The sequence below is a fragment of the Salmo trutta genome, chromosome 5 (genome assembly GCF_901001165.1).
Source record: "Salmo trutta chromosome 5, fSalTru1.1, whole genome shotgun sequence".
In the NCBI taxonomy this organism is placed as follows: Eukaryota; Metazoa; Chordata; class Actinopteri; order Salmoniformes; family Salmonidae; genus Salmo; species Salmo trutta.
In genome coordinates this window covers 54688788-54711047 of record NC_042961.1, presented here as the reverse complement: position 1 = coordinate 54711047, position 22260 = coordinate 54688788, and the positions used below count along the sequence as shown (strand labels likewise).

General features: G+C 37.9%; 2 protein-coding genes across 9 annotated transcripts; one reads left to right on the top strand and one right to left on the bottom strand.

Annotated features, from left to right (window-relative positions):
* Positions 1–297: 297 nt before the first annotated feature.
* On the top strand, positions 298–10306 carry LOC115194552 (butyrophilin subfamily 1 member A1). Of its 6 annotated transcripts, XM_029754326.1 has the most exons (9): positions 298–401; positions 1504–1584; positions 1830–1985; positions 2791–2838; positions 4945–4962; positions 7171–7221; positions 7456–7488; positions 8290–8307; positions 9391–10306. In XM_029754326.1, the coding sequence occupies exons 2-9, from the start codon at positions 1515–1517 to the stop codon at positions 9942–9944; spliced, it is 948 nt and encodes a 315-aa protein (XP_029610186.1). In that variant the 5' UTR covers positions 298–401; positions 1504–1514; the 3' UTR covers positions 9945–10306. The 6 variants fall into 6 exon arrangements, with proteins under 6 accessions (XP_029610186.1, XP_029610187.1, XP_029610189.1 ...); XM_029754327.1 differs by lacking the exon at positions 4945–4962; XM_029754329.1 differs by lacking the exon at positions 7171–7221.
* On the bottom strand, positions 9760–21363 carry LOC115194547 (butyrophilin subfamily 1 member A1). Of its 3 annotated transcripts, none has more exons than XM_029754307.1 (11): positions 19494–19539; positions 16973–17052; positions 16196–16534; positions 15763–16050; positions 15040–15159; positions 14814–14840; positions 14594–14629; positions 14438–14485; positions 14317–14343; positions 12326–12352; positions 9760–9883 (listed from the first exon to the last, which is right to left on the bottom strand). In XM_029754307.1, coding segments are annotated over exons 1-11 (999 nt in total). In that variant the 5' UTR covers positions 19496–19539; the 3' UTR covers positions 9760–9878. The 3 variants fall into 3 exon arrangements, with proteins under 3 accessions (XP_029610167.1, XP_029610166.1, XP_029610165.1); XM_029754306.1 differs by lacking the exons at positions 9760–9883; positions 19494–19539 and adding exons at positions 10654–12039; positions 21140–21363; XM_029754305.1 differs by lacking the exon at positions 9760–9883 and adding an exon at positions 10654–12039.
* Positions 21364–22260: the final 897 nt, after the last annotated feature.

The following is a 22260-nucleotide window of genomic DNA, read 5'->3' as shown; positions in this document are numbered from 1 at the left end:
GTTTTGTAACATAGGTTAAAAGTGGCATAGTTCAGCAAAAATCCAAGTGGAAGTTGTATCTCTTTAGTGGAAGCTTGAAGGCATATTTTTTTGCTATAATAATGCACTTTTTCAGTATAACTTTTCAATATCTCGATTTTTATTTAATTAAATGATTTGTTAAATGTGAAGAGGGCCATTCGTTAAACATTTAATTACATTTGTATGTCCTGACCTGTTTTAACTTTTACTGCTGGAGAAACCTCTAGAGGGAGTCTCTGAACCTTTGAACCTCAAAGTCTACAGTAGGTGTGGTTAAACACTACTCATTGTTATAGGAAGCTCTGGGGAGAAAATAACGTTTATTTCATATCTGAAACGTACACTCCGTTATAGCTCCGTACTCTGTTATCTGCAATCAGGTAAGAGGTTCTAGTGAATTAATTAATTTCTAAAAGCTTATCTTTATCTATTGCGAAATAATTGGATATGTAACGTACATTTAATAATACTTTCAAATGTATTGATGGTTTAATTGTATATTACTCTGGTTCATAATGAACCACAATAAGTGAGCGGAAGAGGGTGACGTGGGGAGTTCTGAGGTACCGGAACGCATAAAATAAAACGTTATAATAAATAATTTCATGCATATCGTCGCTTTTTCGTAGTGGCATAGAGCTGTAGCGTAGAGGAATTTACAGAAGTTGCACACACTGGGAACATGTTTAGTAACCTAAGGTCCGGGAAAATGTTGGCCTTTTAAAAACGCATTTAATGCAATTCTACGTCATTTTACATGACTGGAGACTGTCCTAATCTTTTTTAATACCGCAGAAATAATCAAAATGTCAGGCTACTTTGACACTGACAAACTGTTCCCCCAGAACCCTTCGCGCAGCTTTGATTCTACACGTAAATAAATCATGAAGTGCAATGCTGGAGAGATGAGAGTTACAGGCTCATGTCTGTCAGAGCAACGACGGAGAGAGGTCAAAGAAAGTGAAGAAAGTGAATCTCATGTGACAGATACTGGCGCGCTTCTCGGTCACGCGTTGGTCTTAAGCATATATGGTTACAATGTTGCGCAAACCATAAACCCGGGTCGGCCCAAACCAAATCAGCTCATAGAATATTAGGCCCGGGCTGAAAATCTACTTTTTCACATTACATTTTTTTGTGGAGAAAGGAAAAATTAACTAAGAGGCAACTCGAATGAACTTCTACGCTTTTATTATGATTTTTACATTGCAAAAAGTGAAAATAATGTTTCATCCCACAATATGTACCGGTTCCGGCCAAATAGGTTTCGGGAACAAAACAGTCCAAAACGGAGAGGTGTCGGATCCTCAAATTAAGCATTGAAGTACTGGCACAAAAGTATATCTAAGTAAACTTGTTGACAAAGATTTTGTTGAAAGAGTATTTGCAAAATAAAGGAATGCTAATCATGCTTATTATCTTACATTATCTTAATAATATTGATGCATGCAGAGATTACAGGTCATGGTTTTATGTTCCCAGGCAGGTGCATCATGGGACCTTTGATCCAGCAAGTCTGTTTGGTAACATTTCTTATCTTTTTTCCCTGTTCATCTGCTCCAGGTAATAAGCTAATAGTAACGTCTTGGGAAGGACTATGAGGGCAGACTAAATCATTCACCCTGGTACCACATGCCCACATGTTGGTTGTCATTGTCCATTTGAACCATAAAGCTACATCAAAAAACATCATAACAGTTCCCCCTCCACTTATTTTGATCAACAGCTGAGGGATGATATATTTTCTAACAAAGAGGACACATATTTAAATGTTGAGTTCAAGACCTAATTCTGATTAACCATTGCAGTTGCAGATGGAACAGAGACTGAGAGGCAATCAACTTCTGAGTCAACCAGTACACTGTATGGTTTGGATTCCAAAGTGTGGTTTGCTGTATTTGTTACATTTGGGATCATTATTTTCCTGGGAGTGGTTTTCTTAGTATGGTATAAGTGCTGTAGAGGTAAAGCGTCATTAATTATACTTTATTACTTTTTAAAACAATAGAATTCTAACTTAAATCAGGCATTTCCACCACTTTACTTTTTAACATAATATTCATTTTCTCCAGCATCTCTAGACTATGAGGTTATGAAGTAGTGGAAATCCCATTTAAACCCTCCATAAATTATTTGATCTTACTCTCTTACTGTTATCAATGCAATGTTATTAATGAGGAAATGCTCATACAGGTTTTTTCTCAGAATAATGCAAAAACAAAACAGAATAGTAACTAATAATAACTTTCAATAAGCCAGGAATAAACAGTTTACAATTAGTGTATGTACAAATGTGAATACATGTGTATGCCAACATTTGAGAACAGTTGCTAAAAGAGCTGTATCATTAGATTAAAAAAAAATTGTTCCAAGATTTGAATAGCAAAGAAATAGACTAAGATGTCATACCCTCTAACTTTTTTGTCTAAGTTGTTGGAGAGTGGTCAAAGTAGCTGATTTGTGTCAAAAGTCAAAATGTCACATTGGGGCCTTTAGAATGTTGAAGAAATGCCATGAAAGTGGATGGAGGACAAAAAGAAGGACACACAGCTTAAAGTGGAATTGGCAGATTTTTTAACTACTTAGTAGATATGAAACAAGCAGACAATTATAATATTAGTAAATAATATCAAATTCCCAGTTTATCTTTAAAAAATATATTTTATAAGAGGTTTTAAAATGAGGTTATCTTTTACTCAAAATTCCATGATGTACAGTAAGGAATTGTTGGCAGAATACACTTAAATTACATGTTTTGTCATTTAACAGATGCAAGTCGAAATCTGCTGGGAGTATTTCATGTCGTTGGAAGAGAGGGTGAGTGACCCATTTTGAATGTATGGCTAAAATGTTATGTTGTTCTGTAGCCTTTCCTGCAGTCAAATTACCAAATCGCGCTCTACTGGCCTCATGGGAGGAATGTTATTCATATTTTTTATAATTTCATAATGAATAAACATTCATAACAAAAACAGAAATCTGGTGTTTCTATGTCAAAGGGTTTTGTTATATTTCAGTCTTCTGTGATGTATATAAAGTGTCACACTGGAATGCAAACTCAAAATTGAATACATTTCAGCTCTATATCTGCCATGATACAGGTCTTCTTTTTTAAAAGCCCACAACCAATTATATGAGGTGTATACTTTTCATTCAAATTAGATCTGTTTAAGACTACCAAGAAACACTCTGCGTGACCCTGATATAGCCCAATGTAGTAAAAGGTTATTAATGCACACTGGAATGCTCTTTAGTTATTTAGAATTGACTATTCAACAAAAATGTGATGTAAGAAGATGTACTGTATATGTTTACCTTCAAATAAAAAAATATGTTTTTGTGGTTTGGTTATAAAGCACCAGTCAAAAGTTTGGACACACCAACTCATTCAAGGGTTTTTCTTTGTTTACTATTTTCTACATTGTAGAATAATAGTGAAGATGTCAACACAATAAATAACACATTTGGAATCATGTAGTAACCAAAAAAGTGTTAAACAAATCAAAATATATTTTATTTTTGAGATTCTTCAAAGTAGCCACCCTTTGCCTTGATAACAGCTTTGCACACTCTTGGCATTCTCTCAACTAGCGTCATGAGATAGTCACCTGGAATGCATTTCAATCAACAGGTGTGCCTTGTTAAAAGTTAATTTGTAGAATTTTTGTCCTTCTTAATGCGTTTGAGCCAATCAGTTGAGTTGTGACATGAAGGTCAGTCAATCCGAAAAATTTCAAAGACGTTGAAAGTTTCTTCAATTGCAGTTGCAAAAACCATCAGGCGCTAAGATAAAACTGTCTCTCATGAGGACCACCACAGGAAAGGAAGACCCAGCGTTACCTCTGCTGCAGAGGATAACTCAGTTAACTACAACTGCCACGCAGCCCAAATAAATGCCTCCAGAGTTCAAGTAACAGACACATCAAAACATCACCTGTTCAGGGAGACTGTGTGAATCAGGGCTTCGTGGTCGAATTGCTGCAATGAAACCACTACTAAAGGATACCGATAAGAAGAAGAGACTTGCTTCGGCCAAGAAACACGAGCAATGGACATTCATTTTTGGCTCCAACCGGCATGTCTTTCTTTGTGAGATGCAGAGTAGGTGAACGGATGATCTCCGCATGGAGGAGGAGGCGTAATGGTGTGGAGGTGCTTTGCTGGTGACACTGTCAGTGATTCATTTAGAATTCAAGAAACACTTAACCAGCATGGCTACCACAGCATTCTGCAGCGATTCGCCATCCCATCTCTTTTGCACTTTCTGGGACTATCATTTGTTTTTCATCTGGACAATGACCCAAAACACACCTCCAGGCTGTGTAAGGACTATTTGACCAAGGGGAGTGTTGGAGTGCTGTATCAGATGACCTGGCCTCCACAATCACCTGACCTCAAACCGATTGAGATGGTTAGGAATGAGTTGGACCGCAGAGTAAAGAAAAAGTAGCCAACTGTAAAGAAGGTAAAGGGATGTTCAATAGTGAACATCATAGGAAATCCCAGGACATAGTGTCAATAACACTGTAATAAGCTCACATAGTTTCTGTCACAAACTCTAAACTCTACACAGTTGTCACTGACTAGTTGGATATTAATTTCCTTGTGAGCAAACAATGTCTGTACTTACAGCATTCATATACATTCATTTATAGTGTTGTTGTTTTGGCCGAGCAACATGAGTGCAACTGTTAATTTCAAATTGTTTTGTGTTGTACTTGTAGCCCTGGTTGTCCTGAAAGGAAAATGATAAAACACTTCATTGTGAGACTAAATATAAGGGTTGGACATTAAGATAAATGAAAGTCAGATAATGGAAAAGCCGATTTTTGCTGGGGCCTTGGGACTGATAGGGTTAACAAATCACAGTACTATAATAAGACTGAAACATGTAAAACAGGTCTGTTTCCTTTTCTTTTCTAGAGGCACGCTCACATGAAGGTAATCAGCTTTAATCATATTCTTTCTATATCTAAATATACAACCCTGCTGTGAAAAAGTATTTCTCTATTTTACAAATTATTTACACTGAGTATTATCAGATCTTCAACCAAAATTATCTTGTGCACAATAGAAATAAATGGTAAATTATGTATTTTGTCATTTTGGAGTCACTTTTATTACAAATAAGAATCAAATATGCATTGAAACATTTCTACATTAATGTGGATGCTACCATGATTAGGGAAAATCCTGAATGAATCTTGAATAATGTTGAATGAGAAAGGATGAGTTGGACTACAGAGTGAAGAAAAAGTAACCAAGAAGTGCTCAGAATATGTAGGAACTCCTTCAACACTGTTGGAATAGTATTCCAGGTGAAGCTGGTTGAGAGAATGCCAAAAGTGTGCAATGCTGTCATCAAGGCAAAGGGTGGCTACTCAAAAAAATAAAGGGAACACTAAAATAACACATCCTAGATCTGAATGAAAGAAATAATCTTATTAAATACTTTTTTCTTTACATAGTTGAATGTGCTGACAACAAAATCACACAAAAATAATCAATGGAAATCCAATTTATCAACACATGGAGGTCTGTATTTGGAGTCACACTCAAAATTAAAGTGGAAAACCACACTACAGGCTGATCCGACTTTGATGTAATGTCCTTAAAACAAGTCAAAATGAGGCTCAGTAGTGTGTGTGGCCTCCACGTGCCTGTATGACCTCCCTACAACGCCTGGGCATGCTCCTGATGAGGTGGCGGATGGTCTGTTGAGGGATCTCCTCCCAGACCTGGACTAAAGCATCCGCCAACTCCTGGACAGTCTGTGGTGCAACGTGGCGTTGGTGGATGGAGCGAGACATGATGTCCCAGATGTGCTCAATTGGATTCAGGTCTGGGGAACGGGCGGGCCAGTCCATAGCATCAATGCCTTCCTCTTGCAGGAACTGCTGACACACTCCAGCCACATCAGGTCTAGCATTGTCTTGCATTAGGAGGAACCCACGGCCAACCGCACCAGCATATGGTCTCACAAGGGGTCTGAGGATCTCATCTCGGTACCTAATGGCAGTCAGGCTACCTCTGGCGAGCACATGGAGGGCTGTGCGGCCCCCCAAAGAAATGCCACCCCACACCATGACTGACCCACCACCAAACCGGTCATGCTGGAGGATGTTGCAGGCAGCAGAACGTTCTCCACGGCGTCTGCAGACTCTGTCACGTCTGTCACGTGCTCAGTGTGAACCTGCTTTCATCTGTGAAGAGCACAGGGCGCCAGTGGCGAATTTGCCAATCTTGGTGTTCTCTGGCAAATGCCAAACGTCCTGCACGGTGTTGGGCTGTAAGCACAACCCCCACCTGTGGACGTCGGGCCCTCATACCACCCTCATGGAGTCTGTTTCTGACCGTTTGAGCAGACACATGCACTTTTGTGGCCTGCTGGAGGTCATTTTGCAGGGCTCTGGCAGTGCTCCTCCTGCTCCTCCTTGCACAAAGGCGGAGGTAGCGGTCCTGCTGCTGGGTTGTTGCCCTCCTATGGCCTCCTCCACGTCTCCTGATGTACTGGCCTGTCTCCTGGTAGCGCCTCCATGCTCTGGACACTACGCTGACAGACACAGCAAACCTTCTTGCCACAGCTCGCATTGATGTGCCATCCTGGATGAGCTGCACTACCTGAGCCACTTGTGTGGGTTGTAGACTCCGTCTCATGCTACCACTAGAGTGAAAGCACCGCCAGCATTCAAAAGTGACCAAAACATCAGCCAGGAAGCATAGGAACTGAGAAGTGGTCTGTGGTCACCACCTGCAGAACCAGTCCTTTATTGGGGGTGTCTTGCTTATTGCCTATAATTTCCACCTGTTGTCTATTCCATTTGCACAACAGCATGTGGAATGTATTGTCAATCAGTGTTGCTTCCTAAGTGGACAGTTTGATTTCACAGAAGTGTGATTGACTTGGAGTTACATTGTGTTGTTTAAGTGTTCCCTTTATTTTTTTGAGCAGTATATTTTGATTTGTTTAACACTTTTTTGGTTACTACATGATTCCATATGTGTTATTTCATAGTTTAGATGTCTTCACTAATACAATGTAGAAAATAGTACAAATTTTTAAAAAAACTTGAAAGAGTAGGTGTATTCAAACTTTTAACTGGGACTGTAAATGTTCAGTTTAGTCACATTGATATACTGCCATTACAGACACAAATATCTCTCCCCATCCCAAGACGCCTAAGACAGTTTCAGAGAAAGGTGAGGTTAAATGAAGGTTACTTAACCATGCAGATATCTATAGGAAATAATAATTTTGTCACCGGACACTTCAATTCAGAACATCTTGGAAAAGCAACAGTCAACCAGAAATGAATCTGTTTCAAATACAGTTTACAAAATAAATAACAGTACTATAATAAGAGTGAATTGTGAGATGTATTACTTTTCTCATATTATTTATATTGTGTTCTAATTGTATTGTATTTTTTCCAGAAACTAATACGAATTTGGACCTCCCTCATAACGGTAATGTACTAATCAGTATTAACCATTGTTTTTACGATACATAAATTAACTTAACCCAATGAGTCCCACCATATCACTGCCACATGTTGGACTTCAAACCCTTTTTAAACTCCTTGTTTATTTCTTCCGCATCCTTAAATACCAACCATTAGTCTGTGATTAACGGGGGCTGAGCTAGAGCAGTGTTGATGAGACAAGAGCAGGTACCGAAGGGGCCCGGGGCCAGGGTTGGAAAAGCTGAGACTCACAAACATGCACATGTTAAATGTTTTGCTCTATGACGCTCACAAGCTACACAAGAGCTGTTAGAAGGTAAAGGGTTGTTCTTCAGTGAACATCATAGGAAATCCCAGGACATACTGTCTATAACACCGTATTAAGCTCACATAGTTTCTGTCACAAACTCCAAACTCTACATAGTTGTCACTGACTAGTTGGATATTCATTTCCTTGTGAGCAAACAATTTCTGTACTTACAGCATTCATATACATTCATTTTATAGTGCTGTTGTTTTGGCTGAGCTTTTTTTATTGTTGACATTTGTCAATACAACTCATGAGTGCAACTGTTTATGTCAAACTGTTTTGTGATCTACTTGTAGCCCTGGTTGTCCTGAAAGGAAAATGATAAAACACTTAATTGTGAGACTAAATATAAGGGTTGGACATTAAGATAAATGAAAGTCAGATAAAGGAAAAGTTGATTTTTGCTGCGGCCTTGGGACTGATAGGGTTAACAAATCACAGTACTATAATAAGACTGAAACATGTAAAACAGGTCTGTTTCCTTTTCTTTTCTAGAGGCACGCTCACATGAAGGTAATCAGCTTTAATCATATTCTTTCTATATCTAAATATACAACCCTGCTGTGAAAAAGTATTTCCCCCATTCTGATTTTCTCTATTTATACAAATTATTTACACTGAGTATTATTAGATCTTCAACCAAAATTATGTTGTGCCCAATATAAATGAATGGTAAATGTATTTTGTCGTTTTGGAGTCCCTTTTACTACAAAAAATAATCAAATATGCATCAAAACATTTCTACATTAATGTGGATGCAACCATGATTAGGGAAAATCCTGAATGAATCTTGAATAATGTTGAGTGAGAAAGTTACAGAGGGTCAAAGATCATACCTCCAAGACATGCTAACCTCCCCTGTTATTGGTAATGATGAGAGGTTAGCATGTGGAAAGACATTTTAAGCTGCCATGCCCTTATTAGACCCATGTTGAGACAGCTTACTAGCAATCTGTATCTCACCTAACTTGCTCTTTAAGAGTGAAAGTTTTAAGAGTGCAGTTTTTATTTTTATTTTCAAATCATCACTGAATGTCTGGTAAATGTGTTTATTTCATGAAAATAACTGTGTGTATATATGTACATATACATAACATTTATTATCCATAAACTCATTTTGCCAAATAAATGCTCAGTCTGATGATGATACAAATGTAAATATATTTACATACACACAAAGTAGGAGGATACATTATGCAAATAATAGATGATAATAAGAATCAGATCAGATTGTGATGTCATGCTGTGGGACAAAAACTCCATCCTACCCGAACTGGCTGAAATTCCAGGCTCTTACACTAAAAGGGCATTGTATTAATTTTGGCAATTTCAAAGTGTTATTTTGACTTCATAGTGTGGAAATATCATTAACAAAACAGGAGAATCACATTTTTGACTGCACTGCCCCTTCAACGTATGTTTGAATAAGAAAACACTGGATTAAGGCCTACTATATGGCTAGTAAGACATACTCAGGGCCTTATTAGCTACTTATATACACACTTATGAACCACAAATCGGTTGCTAATATGTGTACCTGAAAATGAAGTCTTACCAAATTTTACAGAATTGGTTCTCTTTTTTTGTTATTATCAGTGGATGTTGTTCTAGATGGAAAAACAGCTCACTCTCAGCTGAAGATATCACACAATGGGAAAGTTGTGGAGTGGGTGACACAAAAAGGAGAACCACAGACAGAGATTGACAAGAATGACATTGACAAGCATTTTGATGAAGACCCCTATGTGTTGGGCAGTATGGTCCGTGCTATGAGGGCCTACTGGGAGGTGTATGTAAAGGAGAACAAGGACTGGGTACTTGGTGTTACCAGGGCAACAGCTAGCAGGAAAGGACAGTTGGTTCTCAGCCCAGACAATGGCTTCTGGGTAGTCAGGATCTCCAATGGCGAAAACCTTAAAACATTCATGGGTGATGATGTCCTTAAAGAAAGAATTCCACACCGAGTGGGTATCTATGTGGATTATCAGGAAAAGAAGGTGACTTTCTACAATGCAGAAGACAGCTCACTCATCTACTCATTTACCAACGGACCAAGTTATGAGGATGATGCCCGCCCACTTTTCTCACCCTGGAAGTATGAAAAACAGCCCATCACAATTTTGTCCATTGAAACTAAAAATGTGAAATAATGTAAAACATGAAAGGATGCCCTCTACATCTGTCAGTAGGCTACTTTATTGTGATGGAAAGCTTAACTTGGCTGAGTGGTCTTATACAATTAATTAATGGGAATAATTACCACTTCAGTAATATTTAGGCATGTGCATGAAATTGTTGAAAATTTATGATATTTTTTGCTTATTATAGAAATGGATTTCTTTCTCAAATGTACTTTGTTGAATGTAATACAGCTATTTCAGTTGTATTTTTCTCAAACCACACGGATATTAGAAGAGAAATCATGCATAATGTATAGGTAATATTATGCCTCCTTTCATACACATATACTGTACACTGTATTGATTTGTGAAAAATAAAATATTGCTTTTAAGACTTGGATGTGTATCAGTTTATACCTTGTGATCATGAGGATCAATCAGTTTATGCTGCTCTTACTTAACAACGTATAGATTAGGAAGGTTTGCACCCACAGATTTGATTGTAAATTGTGCTTATAACAAAATCTACAGGAACATGTGATTTATAAATCGTGAACTTGAAATGAAAATATGGAATTTAGATACATTCTGCATTAAATTTTGGGATTTACAAATTAAACATGTTTTTTTTAAATGAACACATATTTTAATAAATGTAAAAACAAATAATACTTAGCAAATGAGGCCTCTGGGTCTTTAAACCAATATCCGCTAACATACAAGTACTTTTCATGACACATTTTTATTAAAATGCCTTTTATTATTGTCACAAAAATGTTTACATTTTTACAGATTTTGTAAAAATGTGAGTGAAAAGCTTTTTTTAAACAGAATATTACTAAACTACACATAATTACAGTGAGTGAGTCAATTATTCTATATTGTCATACATATTGTAATTAAAACAACTAAGACTTTACATTTAAACAGATTAACACAGTGTACAAAACATTAGGAAGACCTGCTCTTTCCATGACATAGACTGACTAGGTGAATCCAGGTGAAGCTATAATCCCTTATTGATGTCACCTGTTCAATCAGTTTAGATGAAAGCGGGAGACAAGGCTTAAAAATCCTTCTTTAACCTAAGACAATTAAGACATGGATTGTGTATGTGTTCCATTCAGATGGTGAAAGGGCAAGACAAAAGGTGTCTTTGAAGGGGGTATGGTAGAAGGTGCCAGGCGCACCGGCTTGTATTTTTCATGCTAAACAACATTTTAAGATTTACATTTTCATCTTAAATTTAAGTGTCTATAATATACTTTGGGTTCTAAATACCTTTTTGTTTTCAATGACTTTGTCATCTTCCATTATTTACACTAACAGTTCCCGGAGGTTGAGGGTTTGTCTCTTTGTACCACAGGTGAGATTTTGAGTTCCTCTTTACAATCAATCAAAGGACCAAAGAACGGATAGAGTTTCTTAGTAAACATGCCACAGAAGGAGTGTATGTGGCATTTCTTCTCCACGTTGAAAAATGTTATCTGTCCCCCCTCATAGTCCACTAAAACTCCCATCTTCTCAGGTTTCAGTTCAATGGGAAGGAAAGTGGAAGACCGTTCAACTGTTTTCAGTTCTTTATCTTTGTAACATATGCTCCAGAAGCCATTTTCTGGATACATTTGGATGTTGTCTCTCCCCTCAGTTTCCTGAGCGATCCCAACACTCCACTGGCTCTTCTTCCCCAGGTCAACCTCCCAGTAATGTGTTCCTTTTTCATATCCTTCCATTCCCAAGACACACGTATTTTGATTAAACTTAATTTTAGTTCCTTTGCATTTTTCTTCTAAATTCTCAGTGGCCTCTTCTTTGCGTACTTCCTCAACCTTCAGAGTACCTTCTTTGTTTTGTCCTTTTTTCATTATCCTGTTCAATAATCCAGTTTTCTTGTCTTTGTCTTTTCCTGAAGCATTTAACATACTATTTTCTGTAGGTTTTCCTCCTAAATGCCCCGTGTCTTCTTTGTTTTCTTCGTCAAACTTCATGCTGCTGCTTCCTTGGCCTTTTTCTTTGAAATTCTCACAATCCTTTTTTTCTTTTAATTCTCCAAATTTGAGACATTTGTTATCATCAGATAAAGAGAGTCTGGGATGTGCAGTGTCAGGGTCGAAAGTCACATCCACTGAAAATATTTTTCTGTGTTATTTTTTTTTCAAATGTTAAAAATAATTCCAATACGTTTCGCACAAAATATGAATCCAATAACATTAGTTTCAAAATGTTATATTTGTTCTATAATGAATTAACATGATCATTGAAAAAAACAATACAATATAATCTTATTTGTGGTAGGAAATGTGACCATATGTTAAAAGTGAAACATAAAATGATATAGATGTGTGTGTCTGCGCATTATATTAGCGCCAAACTTCATGAAACATATGAAATATAAAAGTGTTCATAATTACCTGCATGATCAACCATCAAGCTCCAAACTATGTAGGAGAAGAAGAAAAGGAATTGATGTAAGTATATATATGGAAAAGTACTGGGACAGTGACACATTTTTGGTTGTTTTAGCTCTGTAATCCAGCACTTTGGATTTAAAATGATACAATGACTATGCGGTTATTAGAGTCATTTTGGAGTCACATTTATTGTAAATAAGAATATAATGTTTCTAAACACTTAGTTTTGGTTGTGTTTCAGATCATTTTGTGCACAATAGAAATGAATGGCAAATAATGTATTGAATCATTTTGGAGTTACTTTTATAACAATACAATGTGCTTCTATACACGTCTACATTAATGTGGATGCTACCAGGATTACGGATAATCCTGAATCAATCGTGAATAATGATGGGTGAGAACTTTACCCCCAAGACATGCTAACATTAGCATGTCTTTGGGATATGATATGTGACCCTCTGTAACTTTCTTTCTCATCATTATTAACAATTCATTCAGGATTTTCCCTAATCATGGTAGCGTGTAGAAGTGTATAGAAGCACATTTTATTCTTATTTGTAATAAAAGTGACTCCAAAATGACACAATACATTATTTACCATAAATTTCTATTAGGCACAAAATAATCTGAAATACAAACAAACTAATTGAAAATGTATCCAACAAGTGTGTAGAGTCACAAGCTTGATGTAGTCATTGCGTTCTAGGAATATGGGACAAAACACAAACAATGTGACTATTTTATTCATAAAGAATCTTTATGGTGTCAATAATAATTGTCAATATTTTTGACCCCTACCTTTTTGACAATAAATAATAACAATTACTTTTTCAACAAAAATATATTTCCCTGAGCAATAGTATCTGTATAAAATAATATATTTTCTGTATTTATTTGAACATTCAATAAAAATGTCAAATACTGAGCTGTGTTGTATACAGTTTTCATCACTATCAAGGGTGTCAATAATTGCAGACCCTTCTAAGAAGTAATCTGTTCTGCTCACACATTCTCATTTCGACACCAAACTCACCACTGGTGCATGTGGCAAAAGAGCTCGATTTTCATCCATGAAATGTAAAAGCCTGCAGTTCTCTAAATGGCATTGGCACTTTGCTAAACTACATTGGCATTTAGATTGGAATCGGTGCTTTGTTCAGGTTACATGAACATAGAGCTGTTTGGCCACACACACCTGTGGTGGGTTTGGGGTCGAAATGAGAATACATGAGCAGAAAATATCCCCATAACTACTAAAAAATATGGTGGATCTTTGATGTTATGGGGTTATTTTGTTCCACTGGTCCTGGGGCCCTTGTTAAGGTGCAACAGCATCATGAACTTTACCCAGCACCAGGAGGCTGACCCTTTGCCAGGAGGCTGGCCGCAAGGGGACCTTTCAGTAAGACAATGACCCTAAGCACAAGTCACAATCCACAAATAAATGGTTCATTGGTCACAAAACCAACATTTTGCAATGACAATCACAGTCTCCGGACTTGAAACACATTGAAAACCTATGGTTTGAATTGAAGAGGGAAGTCCAGACGAACGATACCAAGGATCTGGAAGGTTTCTGTATGGAGATCCCTCCCAATGTGTTTTCCAACTCAAAATGTTTTTTTGAAAAAGTCTCAGTGTCGTAATCCTCTCAAGGTTTAGGTATTGAAACGTATTGAAAACAGGAGTGTAAATAATTTTGACATCTACCTTTTTGAAAAAAAAGAGCAGTTCTTAAACAAAATCTCTATCTCTGAGCAATTGTATTAGTATAAAATAATATAATTTTCCAATTTATTTAAACATATAACATAGCTCAGTATTTGAATTATTTATTTTATCCAGTCATTGTTGCTCATCTTTATCAAGGGTGTCAATAATTCCGTACCACACTGTATATATGAAAACAAAACTGCATGGATTATATATTTAGATGACAAATCACTTGAAGTTTTTTCAGCATTAATGTGAAAGAAGCCGATAGTTACCAGAGTCTGGGATTGTTTCAGTAATTCCTGTAAAAACACAATACATGTTGCTGTATCAATTCACTTTTAATACTTGTGAAATAAATAATGGTCCATCAACTGTAAAACACATAATACGTACCCATTAACTTATCCTTATAAGTGAGTTCCTCTGTCTTTTTGATGAGCTCTGTAATATACAGTAGAGGAAAGTTGTTATTTCGGTTTGAATTAAAACAGTTTGAAATGATTAATTTTAAAGGAAATACTGACTATATTGAAGATAAATATTGCATACCTTGGTCCATAGCTTTTAATTTTGTATTCATGTCATCTATTGTAAAAACATATTATTATATATTTGTGAATGAGTTCAATATACGGCATACTACCTGATATTTGAATTCCTTTTTGACAATTGTTTTTTGTTTATTTATAAAAAATTTGACTTGAGATGTTGGTGTTTTTCAAATGTGTTACAGAACTCAGTTAATGCATCTTCCAGTATCTGTTCTTACCCAAAGGCTTCAGTGTTTCTTGAACAACTGGAGGTGAAAATATAATATCATCATTATACAAAGTACTTGCACAACAATATTGCATGCAACAATGAAAGTATATGAAATGTAATTCCAATAACATCTGAAATGGCCTACAACAATGTTGAATCATAGAACCTACTAATAAACATGGTTGTGTATAATTATACCCTGATATCATATTTAAACAACAAGTGAGATCCACCTCTTCTCTGATGGATTAAGGAGAAAACTGATGCAGTGATACACAGCAGTCCCAGAAACACAGGAATCATAAATGCAGAGATATACACCCTGTCAGGCAGACTGCTCATGTAGAATTCCTCTGTAACACAAGCAGGGTTAAAGGTTAGATTAGATAACCATTGCAATACATTAGTCCTGCAAATTATATAAGGTTCAACATTCCACATTTTTCCAAACGTCACATAATTACATTCCAACCTAATTTTAGTCTTATATAAGCCGTCCCTTGAGTCGGAAGTTTACACATTATTAACATGATGAACAAACAGGTCCTGGACCACTTGTTAAGGGCATTGGTCTACAGCAGGGATGTGCAACTTTGATGGGGGTGGGGGCCACAAAGAAACGGAACTCATCATTTTGCCATAGGGTGGAGGCATATGTTTGCAGTTTTTTATGATCAATAGGCCTCACGCCAATCAATAATTCGACCATGCTTACTACAAGTTTAGATAGCTGGTTGCTAGACTAACTTACCAATGAATAATAAAATAGCTGACATGGGCTAATTGAGTGACTGCTGATGCACAGCCAAATTTATACATTTCACCTCCAGTATTCTATTATTCTAAATTTCAACAGTAAATTGAGATTTTTTGGAGGTGGTCAAATTGGGCCAACGAAAGGGGGGCCGCCAGTTGTCCATTCCTCGTCTACAGTACATTCCAGTTCCTAAACTCACCAGTCATCTGCAGTTTAGACTCCATCTTGGTTCCCTGGTACTGTGACATCACCACACATGTGACCCCCTCCAGTTGGTCCATCCCTATTCTCATGTGACTGGTGATGGAGTACAGGTCACCCCCCTCCTTCTGTTTGGGTCTCTCTGTCTCTGCTGAGGTGATCTCCTTCCCACTGCTGTCCGTCCACAACATGTCAGGCTCTGGGTACCAGTTCTCTGAGCTACAGCTGAGCTGGATGAACACTCTGTGGTGCTTCCTCATGGAGATCCTGGGGACACTGCCCTGCTCTGTAAAGAAACAGATGAAAGAATAGTTTTACCCTATTGCAAAATCTAAAATACTCTACTTTCTATTGATCTGCTTTGATGATTCTGCATTAGACAGGAATGGATTAAATTGATCCTCTTACTGAATGAGTTTTTATTTACTTACGTTTAACCTGTAGCACAACAGGCAGTTCCTGAATCCAGTCCATGTAGCTGGCATGGCATTTGTAGCTTCCCCTTTCAGAAGCCATGACATTATTCAGCAGCAGTGATATATTGCCACTCTCCAGCTCCTGAGTGAACACACTCACTCTACCCTCATAGCCTTTGCCCTCTGTTACCTTTCCACCCAAATACAGGTACAGGGGGTTAGCGAATTCTCCTTCCTTAAACCACCTGATATACATGTTAACAGCACTGGTTTGAGGAGACAGGTGACAGGGAAGGATGACGTCATGACCAGCAGAGGTAACTACAGGGTCAGGAGGGACAACAAGCTGCATATCTGAGTGGAGAGAGGAGAAAGTGTTATCAGTCTGAAGGACACAAAAATAAGAGCGGCTCATATTGGGCAACAATGTATCAAGACATTGACACAAAGTTTCAACAAAAGTGTATATCATACTACTGTATATACCACTAATATCAAAGAAATAGACATCTACATAGTTTTACAAATCTATAAGCCTACTTAATAGTAAGCCGTGCTGAATACAACATTATACAAATGTTTGAGCGATTCAAAAATTTGTAAGACATTGTGTTACACAAGGAAAATCTGATTGATCTACTGTACATATACAAATATTTAGTTGTTTTTTAAGATGCAAGGTGATTTGTAGATCCGCAATGCAGTCAATCTCGAACATACGTTTATTATATTTAAGTTGCAGGTGTAGGTAAATGTTTACATGGATAAAATATTACTTGTAATCGTAATTACCTGCAACAGAAGAACAGGCATTAAAGAGGATGAGGAATGTTAACAAACAGACTTGCTGGATCAAAGGTCCCATGATGCACCTGACAGGGAACATACATTCAGGTCCCGTTAAACGCACAGTTCATTAATCTACAAAAACAAATATTAAGATTTAAAAAGTCACATGATACCATTAACTTACTTAGTCTCACACATTTTTGGGGAGGATATTTAAAATTAATTGTGCATTGACATCCATGTGTGAAAACACAGCAATTCATATACATTTGAGTTCTCACAAAAAAAGCAATTTATTCTGACGACAGAAAGGGAACTGAGGAAGAAGGAAATATGCCGAAGTCAAAGTGAGGACGTTGGATAAATCACAACACTTGGGTGGAGGACGAAAAGGAATCTGTCAAGACTGAGGATGAATTACCTGCGGTGGCAGGTGTGGTGAAGATGTTCGAGGTTGAGCCTCGTCCCAATGATGATGAGGGTGAGTTGGAGTGAGACCTTTGGAGAGAACGGATGCTAACCTTCTGGCGGATCCATGTGTGGTCTCAGGTTGAGTGGAGAAGAGGTCGGGGACTGCTGAGTCGGTGAAAGTAACTTGAGGTAGACTCGTGATGGTCTTTTTGTCCAGAGGGAGCGGGCGGTCCAAACCAAGCGCCTAGGGACAAGAACTCCGGAGCAGGGTGCCATTGAAAGGAGTGATAACTGGGTGGCATTAAGTGTTGAGGAGGAGCGATTGAAATGGAAGATTCCTGGTGAATGTGACGCCCAACATTTGGTGCGAAGCAGACCTGGTGGAGAACGTGGTGACAGAGAAGACTGTCTGTCCTGATGAGTTTTTATGCGGAGTCTTTACCCGACAAAGTTAAGTTAGGATATGTCAGTAATCCTGTGAGAGCTTTTGTCCCGAACCCATTACATTGTTATAGGTGTCAAGCTTATGGTCATGTTGCAGCAGTGTGTAGGAAGGAAATTCCTAGATGTGCAGGAGCGCATGAGACGAAGGAATGTATAGTTGTGTTAGCTGTGTGTTAGCTGTGAGGGCGCCCATGGTGCTTGCAGTTGGATGTGTGTGGTGAGAGAAAGGCAGGTTGAGGTTGCCAGGGTCAGAGTAGTACAGAAGGTGTCATGCTGAGGCAGTGGTAGAGGAAGATGGGTAGAGGGCGAGGGATACTGAGAGGATTCCAGTGAGTAGGCCAATGGATAGTGATAGGAATAATATGTGCTTCAGTGAGGTGGGTTTCTTAGCGTCCATAGCCATGGTTATCAACTCTACTGCAGAAATGGAACGTTAGTTATAGAAAGTAGAGGTTGTGGTGGCAGCTGCAGAGAAGTAATTGGGATTGCAAGGTTTTACTGTAGAAGACTTGCAGCGGGGGTTGAGTGGTAGTGTTCCGTCCTCCCAGGCGGTAGGCCTGGTGTAGGATTATATAGGGTTAAATAGGGGAATAGGATTGATGGTTTTTAATGAGTGTAGGGTTAGTTGGCATGGTATTTTTTTTTCCTGTTTCCATTTTGTATCACAATGTATAATGAATATATGCTGTATACTCCAGTCTTAGTTGGTGGTGGTGTAACTGATGTGAAATGGCTAGTTAGTTAGCGGTGGTGCGCGCTAATAGCATTTCAATCAGTGACGTCACTCGCTCTGAGACTTGAAGTAGGGTTTCCCCTTGCGTTGCAAGGGCCGCGGCTTTTGTGGCGCGATGGGTAACGGTGCTTCGTGGGTGTCAGTTGTTGATGTGTGCAAGGGTCCCTGGTTCGAGCCCAGGTTGGGGCGAAGAGAGGGACGGAACCTACACTGTTACAGTGGCAATGCAACATATATTGGATGCCACCCATCGTTAATCCTCACCAAAGAAGAAGAAGAAATATATTACAGACCAAAACAAGGATGTGATGAATACAAAAATGGTTGACTATATTAGGTCTAAAAAGTCCTGTTGCAACAGATGACAAGACTAGCATATCTAAATATTATTTCTATATCTACACATGTTTCTAAGTGGTGTTTTTTCATCAGAAATTATATCTTATGTGTGTGATTTTTTATTGATAGATTTTAGATGTGTATGATTCATTTTCATTTTTTTCAGAATTGTATATACATCACCTAGCTGGAATGGAATGATTGTATCATATATATATATATATATATATATATATATATATATATATATATATATGACTGTGAAATGAGGTTCTCATCTAACTATTTTAAGATGAATGCACTTACTGTAAGTTGCTCTGGATAATACTTTTATTTAAATAATGTCACAAATGTATAATTTGTACAGTTCATATAAAATATGTTGTTATTTGTAAAAATTGACTTTGTAAAACCTAGCAGGATTACTAGCAGTAGTACTTCATTCCCTTTGGACACACCTACTCATTCAAGGGTTTTTCTTTATTTTTACTTTTTCTACATTGTAGAATAACAGTGAAGACATCAAAACCATGAAAAAACACATGTGGAATCACACAGTAACCAAAAAAGTATTAAACAAATTAAATATATATTTACATTTGAGGTTCATCAAAGTAGCCACCCTTTGCCTTGTTGACAGGTTTGCACACTCCCGGCATTCTCTCAACCAGCTTCACCTGTAATGCTTTTCCAACAGTCTTGAAGGAGTTCCCACAAATGCTGAGCACTTGGCTGCTTTTCCTTCACTCTGTGGTCCATCTCATCCCAAACCATCGCAATTGGCTTAAGGTCGGGTGATTGTGGAGGCCAGGTCATCTGATGCAGCACTCCATCACTCTCCTTCTTGGTAAAATAACCCTTACACAGCCTGGAGGTATGTTGGGTCATTGTCCTTCTGAAAAATAAATGATAGTCCCAATAAGCGCAAACCAAATGGGATGGAATATCGCTGCAGAATGCTGTGTGTAGCCATGCTGGTTAAGTGTGCCTTACATTTTTAATAAATAACAGACAGTGTCACCAGCAAAGCACCCCCACACCTCTTCCTCCATGCTTCACAGTGGGAACCACACATGCAGAGATAATCCGTTCACCTGCTCTGCGTCTCACAAAGACACGGCGGTTCGAACCAAAAATCTTACATTTGGACTCATCAGACCAAAGGACAGATTGCCACCGGTCTAATGTCCATTGCTTGTGTTTCTTGGCCCAAGCAAGTTTCTTCTTATTATTGGTGTCCTTTAGTAGTAATTTCTTTGCAGCAATTCGACCATGAAGGCCTGATTCCCGCAGTCTCCTCTGAACAGTTGATGTTGAGATGTGCCTGTTACTTGAACTCTGTGAAGCATTTATTTGGGCTGCAATGTCTGAGGCTGGTAACTCTAATGAACTTATCCTCTGCAGCAGAGGTAACTCTGGATCTTCCTTTCCTGTGGCAGTCATTATGAGAGCCAGTTTCATCATAGCGCTTGATGGGTTTAGCGACTGTACTTGAAGAAACTTTAAAAGATCTTGACATTTTCCGGATTTATTGACCTTCATGTCTTAAAGTAATGATGGACTGTCAATCGTCTTTGTTTATTTGAGCAGTTATTGCCATAATATGGACTTGGTCTTTTACCAAATAGGGCTATCTTCTGTTTACCAACCTTACCTTGTCATAACACAACTGATTGGCTAAAACACATTAAAAAGGAAAGAAATTCCACAGCTGTTAATTGAAATGCATTCCAGCTGACTACCTTATGAAGCTGGTTGAGAGAATGCCAAGAGTGTGCAAAGCTGTCATCAATGCAAAGGGTGGCTACTTTTAAGAACCACAAATTTAAAATATATTTTGCTTTGTTTAACACTTTTTTGGTTACGACATGATTCCATGTGTTATTTCATAGTGTTGATGTCTTCACTATTACTCTACAATGTAAAAAATAGTAAAAATAAAGAAAAACCCTTGAATAATTAGGTGTGTCCAATCTTTTGACTGATACTGTATAGCATTTTTATAACATTATTTTTTTGCCTCTGGAATGAAACCATCAAGTTATAGATTTTAAAGAAAAACATGTCAGTCATTGGACAACCCGATGCCGTGATAAGATAGTGAAAAAACACCACACCAATCTCTTTCATCATTTTTTGAAACAATAAAAGTGAATTTACTAGCATTTCTGAAAATGGATATATAGCTTTATGGAATGAAACTCATCATATGCATTTATAAATGAATGGATAGAAATTGTTACCTGTACGCTGCCACAGCATGTTAAAAATGGAGAGTCTGTTGAAGATAAGTCAAACTCTTTCCTTTTCTCCGTAGAGCATTTTATTACAGTGATTAATGTTTAACCATCAATAGACTTTGGATATCCTTGAGCAATCAACGTGTCGGGAGCTTCCAACGGTGCGCTGAAATGGGGAATCATAGAAAAAAACAACAGGTTAAATCGAATCCAACAAAAGTGTGAAATGGTTTAAAGAAACTAAGGTCCAAGAAGTCAGGTGGGTTTTAAAGTTAGAATGCCTTTATTTACTGTGCATCGACCATAATAAACACTAACTTGTATATTAAGTTCCTTTTTGCATAACTTCAATTCCAAATATATGGTTTAGAGGCTCCCTCTGGAGGAGTCTGAAGAGTAAAGGTATGAGCAGTCATTTTTTTATTATTTAACTTGGCAAGTTAGTTAAGAACAAATTCTTATTTACAACAACGGTCTAGGAACAGTGGGTTAACTGCCTTGTTCAGGGGCAGAACGACAGATTTTTACCTTGTCAGCTCAGGGATTCGATCTAGCAACCTTTCAGTTACTGGCTCAACTCTCTAACCACTAGGCTACCTGCTGCCCCAATCATGACTAAACAGATCTTCAAAACACTGTTTTGCTTAGTGCCACTGTTATGTAGGTACTTTATAAGTAAGAGCGAGGAGGAGGAGGTCAAAGGGCTAAGAAGTTGGGTCCATGAACTACCCTTGTGTAATGAACATTCATATTGCAACATACAGCCTAACCTATGGATCGTGCACCCATGAAATGGGGTATCAACCTACTCAGTGACACTCACAGAACACAACTGTGTAGGGTTTACACAAATATTAGCATCTTATTGCAAGACTTTGACTGTGGGAAATCAGCTCACTATAAAGCCTGCTATGCGAATTCAACATACATCTTGGACTGTACAGTCTAAGCTAGAGATTGTGCACCCATGACATGCGGTATCAGAATTTCAGTGACACGCAGAGAACACAACTAACATTCATATTGTAGTCTGGCATCCCAGACATCGGTCAAGAGGCTCCCTCTGGAGGCTGATTCAGTCTAAAGACTAAGTCACACATTAACCCTGATATTTGGCATTACAG

What these genes read in the sequence shown, in the direction of transcription:
- LOC115194552 (XM_029754326.1), top strand. Translation starts at nt 1,515, where the DNA reads ATGGGACCTTTGATCCAGCAAGTCTGTTTGGTAACATTTCTTATCTTT. An exon ending in ATGGTATAAGTGCTGTAGAG is followed by an intron (nt 1,986 to 2,790) that starts GTAAAGCGTCAT and finishes GTCATTTAACAG; the next exon opens with ATGCAAGTCGAAATCTGCTG. An exon ending in TAAGACAGTTTCAGAGAAAG is followed by an intron (nt 7,222 to 7,455) that starts GTGAGGTTAAAT and finishes TATTTTTTCCAG; the next exon opens with AAACTAATACGAATTTGGAC.
- LOC115194547 (XM_029754305.1), bottom strand. An exon ending in AGAAACACTGAAGCCTTTGG is followed by an intron (nt 14,630 to 14,813) that starts GTAAGAACAGAT and finishes TTTTTACAATAG; the next exon opens with ATGACATGAATACAAAATTA. An exon ending in TTATAAGGATAAGTTAATGG is followed by an intron (nt 14,344 to 14,437) that starts GTACGTATTATG and finishes GTGTTTTTACAG; the next exon opens with GAATTACTGAAACAATCCCA.